The 8,279-nt window shown below is 35.1% G+C and overlaps 1 protein-coding gene across 1 annotated transcript; it reads left to right on the top strand.

Annotated features, from left to right (window-relative positions):
• Positions 1–1,620: 1,620 nt before the first annotated feature.
• Positions 1,621–7,457, top strand: NBR1 (ubiquitin-associated (UBA)/TS-N domain-containing protein / octicosapeptide/Phox/Bemp1 (PB1) domain-containing protein). Its single transcript, XM_082866354.1, has 7 exons — positions 1,621–2,116; positions 3,531–4,870; positions 4,949–5,072; positions 5,174–5,425; positions 6,068–6,217; positions 6,302–6,862; positions 7,123–7,457. The coding sequence occupies exons 1-7, from the start codon at positions 2,093–2,095 to the stop codon at positions 7,219–7,221; spliced, it is 2,550 nt and encodes an 849-aa protein (XP_082722480.1). The 5' UTR covers positions 1,621–2,092; the 3' UTR covers positions 7,222–7,457.
• Positions 7,458–8,279: the final 822 nt, after the last annotated feature.

Here is an 8,279-nt window from a genome sequence, read left to right as displayed (position 1 = left end):
GAAATTTAGAATTTTCTTTATGATGTGTCCAAAGAAATTTGAAATTTTCTCTAGATCGATGTTGAGGGATCTTAGACATTATGAAAATATTGAGTGTCCTTTATACTATAAAATCTTAATACCATGGACCTTAAAAAAAAAATCCTCTTTATATAATTTAATCTTTGATGGGTAGAAATAATTTTTAAAAATTTAAAAATAATTTTTTGATATTTATTTTTATTAAGCTAGTTTATATTTTATCAAATTGATAACTTTATTCTTGAAATTGCGGGATAGTGTCTTCAATTGTCCTTATTTAAAATGAAATTTAAAATTCAAGATTAAATGGGCAAATTACACTAACAGTCCTTATAATTTGAGACTCATGTCACTTTGATCCATGACTTTTCAATTGTGACACATTTGACCATGAATTTTAAATTTTGTTTCAAATAATGACATTGAACATACCATTGCTCAATTTTAAGGACAAAATCGTCAATTTAATAAAAATATAAACTAATTTGACAAAAATAAATATCAAAAAAATATTTTAAAATTTTTAAAAATAATTTCTATCCACCAAAGATCAAAATTATGTAAAATTGATAAATCTTGTATACATTTATTTATTTATTCTTTTTACCAAATTAATTTTTATTATGTATTTGGATGATGATCATGTAATGGATGGTTGCTAAACTTTTAATGTGTAATCAATATATTATATATGAAATATTTTTAGTTTTGGATTTTTTGATTTGATGGATTGGTTTAATAATTATATTATAGTTGTTGTCATATTTGACTTTTGAAAAAATAAAAGTTAATTTAATAAAAATAAAAACAATCACCCATTACACGATCATCATCCAAACACATAGTACAAATTAATTTGGTAAAAATATATATATATATATATATAGAAAATTTATCAATTTTACATAATTTTATCTTTAGTGGGTAGAAATAATTTTTAAAAATTCAAAAATATTTTTTTGACATCTATTTTTATCAAATTAGTTTATATTTTATCAAATTAACGACTTTATCCTTAAAATTGAGCAATGATATCTTCAATTATCTTTATTTAGAATAAGATTTAAAATTCAAGGTCAAATGTATCACAATTAAAAAATTAAGGACCAAAATGACAAAAAACTCAAACTATAGTGAGCGTTAGTTTAATTTGCTCAGATTAAATATATCATAATTGAAAAGTCAAAGAATAAAAATGATAAAAGATTTGAGGGACCATAATTTACCCAATAAAAATGTGATAAAATGACATGCCCAAACAAAAACCGATTGTCCTTCTCGTCTCTTTAGAATAATGTTAGTGGTATTAAAATTTCTATCAAATATTTTATTAAATGTCTCATATTACGTGGGTCTATATAAGTCTGAAATCCACATTCATATCACACATTTGATAAAACATTTGATAGAAATTTTTAGGCCAAGTTTGGCAACCCCAAAATAAGTACACACTTTTTATCTTTTTTCCATCACATCATCTCTTTATTTTTCTGCACACCTTTTTTTAAAAAGACAAAAAATACACTTAATTAAGTCATCCTAAACAACCCGTTAGCCTCTAGTTTTCCATATCCCTATGTATTGGTGGACGGTGGACATGAATTCTTAGGTCTATGCCATTTTTTGTTCATCCGCCGCGATATTTTCCACGTCAGTTACAATCCAATACACCCAAATCCACCATAAAACGAAATTCTAGCCAATAACTAATGAGATCCACGGTTGCTACCGTGGTCTCGAGGTCTATTCGGATGAGATCGAGACGACTTTTTGGTTCCTTCGTCGAGGAGTTTTCTTTGGGAAGAAGATATATCACAAAATCTCTCTCTCTATATATATGCAGCAACACCTGTATCTACAGAGAGAGAAAGTTTTTAGAGAGAGAGATAGAGAGAGAAGCGGCTCAAGGTTACGCGTGTAATCTACATGGTGTTCTCTGTAACCCAGTCTCGCCGATCGTATCGCTCTGGATTTTGAACTATTCGTCTTCAGTTTCCTTCGATTCTAGGGTTAGGGTTTCGTTTATTTTAGTACTTGTTGCGGCTTACCTGGAACGCTTCTAGTGTAAGCTATGGAGTCTACTATTGTGATCAAGGTTCGATTTTACACTCTCTCTTTTTCATTAGTTTATCCGATTATCTGTATTATGATACGATTTCACTATTTCGGCTGCGGTTTCAATGATTTGTTTATTGTTTGGGTATGATTGTGTTTGATTTGGCTGTTGTTTGTGTACGATCGTGTTTTTTTTTTTTTTTTTTTTGTGCTCTTTTTTTTTGAGAAAATTGACGGAAATAAAATTACGATTGTTAGTATTATTGGGTTTTGATCTTATTGAAATCAATAGAGATTACAAAGAAACTAAAATGTAAAATTAAGTTCTTATGTGAGCTTTTTGTTACATTATATATGTAAACTGTATGGTATATTGAAACCTAGATGATTGCTTGGTTGTTTGAGAAATACTTGTAGATGGTATGGTCAATCAATAATCAAAATTTTGGGGCTTTCTGTGTACAACGTGTTGAACGGTGTTAACATATGGTTCTTTGGCCTGTTTCTGATTTTTTTTCCCCTTAGTTTGTTATTATTTGACGGGTGTCGGTGTTGTTGGCCTGTTTTCACTCATTGTCTTTGATTCATATTGTCCAAACATAGCCTCAAGAATTTAATCTTTACCTATTTTTTACGGGATAATGCTAGTCACCGCCGGTCAATGGCGTTGGTTAATGTTGCTATATGTGTAAAAGGGTGTATGGAACTATGTGCATAAATATATAATAGTGTGGAAATACAAATGTGTATTGAAATTCTAAAATTTTATATTATTTTTTTTTATGACTGGGTGTTTGGTCCACTTACGCGCACAGGACTTACACAAAGCATCCCTCCACGTGGATCGGGCAGAGCCCGCTAGCGTGGCTCGAAGAAGTTGATAGTAATGGGAGTTCAACCTAAGACTTGGAGGGAGCAAACCCTATATATTATTTGAACCATAACTCTAGCACCCATTGGGTGGTGGTTAGGATGACCCTTTCTTTATTTTAGGCTTTTTAGCACTAATGTTTTCGTCTTAAGAAAGAAAAACCTCGAGTTAAGTAATGGTGATTTTTATGATATATGCTAGGTTGTGAATATTAAGATCCCAACTGTTTTTTTTTTTCTTGTTTGTTATCGTTCTGGGAATCTGATTCAACAAGCAGTTTAGTAGTGTCCTTTCTTAAATGATAATATTAACTTCAGTATCAAAATGTTGTTCATATAATGCAAAGAGGTATTTCGATATGCATTGTGGCTTACTTGGTGGATATCTTTGAATTACATATTTTGTAATAGAATATATTAAGTTTTTGTCAAAACTTGCGCGATTAGTGTATTACATTGCTTGTTATTGGTTTTTCTCTAATGAATTACCAGCATGGTTTCTCTTTTCCATGATCTCTACCTGGTTTTATAGGTTCCTTGTGCATTATATTATATTTTAAACATGTATGGGTACATGGCTTCAGGTTAAATATGGAGAAACACTTAGGCGCTTCAATGCACGTGTTACTGAAGCTGGACGGCTGGACCTTGACATGGGCGGATTGAGAGAGAAGGTTCTTAGTCTCTTCAATTTTGCATCTGATGTGGATCTTACACTCACTTATATTGATGAAGATGGTGATATAGTAACATTTGTCGATGAGGAGGATCTGCATGATGTCATGAGACAGTCCTTGAATCCCTTGAGGATTAGTGTGAAGTTGAATTCTGATAAGGGTGGTAGATCGTACACCAGATCAAGTGGAAGCTCTACCCCAATGAGATCACCTGGGGTCCAGTATCCATTGCCAAACTGGAACAGCACTGTTTCTGAATTCTTGAAATCTGTACCAGAACCTTTCCGTGAAGCACTCTCGAAACTGTCGCTTGACTTCGTATCTAGACCTGCATCCTCTACTCCAGGGCTTGCTGAGCTTTTTGACTCTTTTTCAAAATTGGGTCAGTCCTACATAAATCCACTTTCTGAGTTCCAGGCTGGTACAGAATCTAGCGCACACAGTGGGGCTGCTGGAAATCCCATGGGTGCATCAATGACTAAAGGGCCAGAGGCTTCAAAGGATGATGGGGCCACATCAGAGGCAATGCCAAATACCAAATTTGAAGAGCCAACTTACAAGACCAAGGCTTCAAAGGATGATGGGACCACATCAGAGGTGATGCCAAATACCAAATCTGAAGAGCCAACTTGCAAAACCAATAAGAAGGTGGACCTTGGTAAGGGCATCAAAGATGTGGATGCCTCAGTTACCCCTACCTCTGGTCCCATGAATCTTAATGCTAGCCTCCCTGGTGATTCTTTTCCATCTGGATTTATGTCTGCGAATCCTGCATCTGTTGATGCTTTTTGTGGTAGCAAAGAGGAGGTTAACATGCTGAGGGATCGTAAAGCTAAGGGTATTGAGTGGGAAAATTTTAAATCAGTTGAATCTAATTTTCCTACTAGTGATAATAAAGAGGTCAGGAAGTCAAATGAACCATGGAAATCTGTTGGTTCTGGTTTTTTTGCAAGTACTGCTGATTCTAAGAGAAATTCTGCCATGGATTCCAAGAATACGAATTTGGGTGGCAGTACAAGCACAACGATGTTCCCTAATCTGAATCTAATTAATGAATGTCCATTTGCGGGGATTCCTGTAGCAAGTGATTCAGCTGTGCCTCCATTGCATTATGGTTCCCGTGTACTGCCTCTATTTAAAAGGGGCTACAGTCACAGTGAAGGCATGGGCGGTATATTTCATAGGGGTGTTTGTTGCGATGGCTGTGGGGTTCATCCAATAACTGGACCTAGGTTTAAGTCTAAAGTGTAAGTATTTATTAAATATCATGTGGTTTGCTGTTAGAGAGAAAAATACTGAAAAATCTACTCTCTTTTTTCTTGCAGAAAAGATAATTATGACCTGTGCAGCATCTGCTTCTCAGAAATGGGAAAAGACACTGATTACATCAGAATGGACCGTCCGGTTTCACATCGGCATCCACATTCCTTTAAAGGGTTCTATGATTCTGTATGTGGTATCCTAGTTCACCTCTTTCTTTTGCATGGGTAGCGAAGTTTTTCCTTTTTGTTTTATGTTTTGTTCATTTCGTTTGTTTTTTCCGGATGCAGAATCCCCGGGTGCGTCCTCCACCATTACATCATGTCCTGAGAGCTGGTGGGATGAAGCCATGTCGCCCAAAGTTGGAGAGTCGCTTCATTTTGGATGTTAATGTGATGGATGGTACTGTCATGGCCCCATCAACCCCATTTACCAAGATTTGGCGGATGCGGAACAATGGTAATGTTGTGTGGCCTCAGGGAACTCAGCTTATGTGGATCGGGGGAGATAAATTAAGCAATGCCATTTCTGTTGAGTTACAGGTAAGCGGCCTTCTAATCTTCTTTACAACCACTTTTAAATAGTCTACTTATGTTTGCGTTGTGTTCTTATTTGATAATTTGTTACATTAAGAGCTTGCATGCGTCTGTTTGGGGTGTTATAAATAAATAAATAACATCGTTTTGGCTAAATAAGTCAAAAAGCCTGATGCCAAAAAGCAACGCAACTTCTTCACTAACAAAAAAGCATTCTTTTAGCGACTTTCCAAAAACATTAACTTTTTTAGCTGAGGTAGTTTGGCAACCATCTAAATAAGTTGTTTATTGTCTTATTTGCTACAAGTTGTTAGATCACCTCTCTACTTTTTGCACGTATTTTTGCAAAAAGCCAAAAAATCACTATATAAGCCATACCCAAACCCACTAACATGGTTTGGGAATAAGCCGTTTTAGTAACTTTTTGACTTTTTAGCTAAAATGTGAGGGAAAAAAACTAATATGTTTGGGATAATTTTTAACTTTTTGGCTTTTTTTGTGACTTTAACTTTTTGGTTTTTTAGTTGGATTTCAAACCAACAAAAGTAACTAAAAAAGCCAATACCAAACAATCTCAATTTACAATTAGTGACATCCATTAGTCTTTAACTGAGAAATTTTGTTCTAATGCTTTTTAACCTCTGCTAGATATCTTCGAATGGTTTACCTGTGGACAATGAGCTGGACGTTGCTGTTGATTTTACTGCTCCTGAACTTCCTGGTCAGTACACCTCATACTGGAGGATGGCCTCCCCCTCTGGCCAAAAATTTGGGCAACGTGTTTGGGTTCTTATTCAGGTCTCCTCTTTTCCCTTGTGTTGATACTATACTAAACATGGCTATGTATCATGTTCTGATATTTTTTTTTCTTTTTCCATTCAGGTTGATGCTTCTCTGAAGGACTCGTTGTACGATAGCTTCAATGGCTTGAACCTGAATTTGCCTCCTGCCAGCAGTGGTATAACTGGTCCTGAAATGGTAAATATGCAGTTTGAACCCGTGGTGGATAGCTTCCCAGTGCCCAACAATCCTAACAGAGCCAAAGATTTAGTGGAGCCAATTGTTTACTCGCACCCAAACAAGGACCAGGAGCAGAATTTCCCCATTAATGATACTTTACTAGTTGGTGGTGGGGTCTCGAACCCTGTCACTCCAGTGTCTCCTGCAACAGTTTCATACCCTGTTATTGATTTGTCAGAAGTTGCACCGGCTCTGCCGTCTCCTTCTGCTGATGTTGTGCCGTTGCCTAAAGCTGATGTTGTGCCGTCGCCTAAAGCTGATGTTGAGCAGACCCTCCTTAGGGAACTTGAGGAGATGGGTTTCAAGCAGATTGATTTGAACAAGGAAATCTTGAGGATGAATGAATATGACTTGGAGCAATCGGTGGATGATCTCTGTGGTGTAGCTGAATGGGATCCGATCCTTGAGGAGCTGCAGGAGATGGTGAGCTGTGTTTTCAAACTCTGTTTTCTGAATAAAAAAACACTAAAAATTAGTTTGGTGAAAAAAATGGAAAAAATTAAAGGCACTCTGTCATTTTTATATGGTTTTCTGTTTTGGGGGGGGGGGGGGGGGATCAAAGTAGTTTTATTTTTTTAAAAAATTCATAAAATAGATTTTTAAAATCAAACTAATCATTAGCTTTTCTTTCTTTTCCCCTGATTGTTTGATTTGGTTTAACAAATTTGGGTTTTGGATGATAGGGTTTCTGTGATAAAGAGACAAACAAGAGGCTTCTGCAGAAGAACAATGGGAGCATCAAGCGTGTGGTCATGGATCTTATTGCTGGGGAGAAGATGTAATCCAAGAGGCTTCTTATTACCTTTTCAATAGTATATATACTATATATATAATAAATGGAGTAGCTGCAGGAACATGTTATGAGCCTTTTGGTTTTGTTTTTGTTTTCTTGGCTACTTCCTCTAGTATGTCTATAACTAGCTAACCTGTGAAGAAGTTTGGATTTGAACCTAGTAAATAAATTGCTTTGTTTATATGTTTTGGCAACTAGTATGATATGAAAGATGTTTTCCTTTCATATTTTCTTGTTTCTTTGTCTTGCTTCTTGTTATGTCTATGGTGTGAGTTATATTTTGTGTTGACTGGGATCATACTCTGTCTGCATCATGTTTTGCTTTGTGAGTGATTATTTTCTTGTGATTCTTGGCTTGTTATGCTTTTATATAGAGAGATGCTATTTAAATATTTCACTACTTTGTTTCAACTCTTAGTGTTTGTTGATGCAATGAAAGTCACTTTGTTTCAACTCTTATGCCATGTTTGTTTGGGCGGATTGGATTAGCATTTCCATGACTAATAGTCCTAGGACTACGAACCCGTTGGATTATGTATCCTATCTTAACAAATAGTCAAGTTTAAAATAATTAGTCTGTACTTCAATTGTTTAACCAAACATCGGATTAATAATTTTATTGGACTATTAATCCAATCTCAAGTTCATGTCTACCCAAACAAACATAGCTTTAGTGTATTGATGTAATAAAAGTTATGTAGTACCCCATTATATTTAATAAATAGTGGGGCTTATCATATAAAATCTTGGTAGTAGGATTAGTTGATTGTTATAAAATTATGCATGTGTTAGTGATATGGCTACCTCAGTATCTTGTTTCATTGGGAATGTCTTCAATAGCTGTTTTGAGTAGTAAAGAAGATGTTTTATGTTTCTGAGTTTATTCAGGTTGTTAATCCTCTGTACTAGGATGGGTAGTTAGCCTTGAACTACTACTATTTTTTTCCTCGAGCTTTTGAAATACATTTTATATATTTAGGCGAGCCGCCAAGTGCTGGGGGCTGGTGAACAAGCAATTGGTGTCTGGTTGTATAGATATAAGCTTAA

Source organism: Camellia sinensis, chromosome 4 (genome assembly GCF_055761805.1).
Source record: "Camellia sinensis isolate YWXY chromosome 4, ASM5576180v1, whole genome shotgun sequence".
Lineage (NCBI taxonomy): Eukaryota > Viridiplantae > Streptophyta > Magnoliopsida > Ericales > Theaceae > Camellia > Camellia sinensis.
Note: the sequence above shows the minus strand (reverse complement) of the source record. Positions and strands in the feature narration are given on the sequence as shown.

What these genes read in the sequence shown, in the direction of transcription:
- NBR1 (XM_082866354.1), top strand. Translation starts at nt 2,093, where the DNA reads ATGGAGTCTACTATTGTGATCAAG. An exon ending in TTAAAGGGTTCTATGATTCT is followed by an intron (nt 5,073 to 5,173) that starts GTATGTGGTATC and finishes TTCCGGATGCAG; the next exon opens with AATCCCCGGGTGCGTCCTCC. An exon ending in GTGTTTGGGTTCTTATTCAG is followed by an intron (nt 6,218 to 6,301) that starts GTCTCCTCTTTT and finishes TTTTCCATTCAG; the next exon opens with GTTGATGCTTCTCTGAAGGA.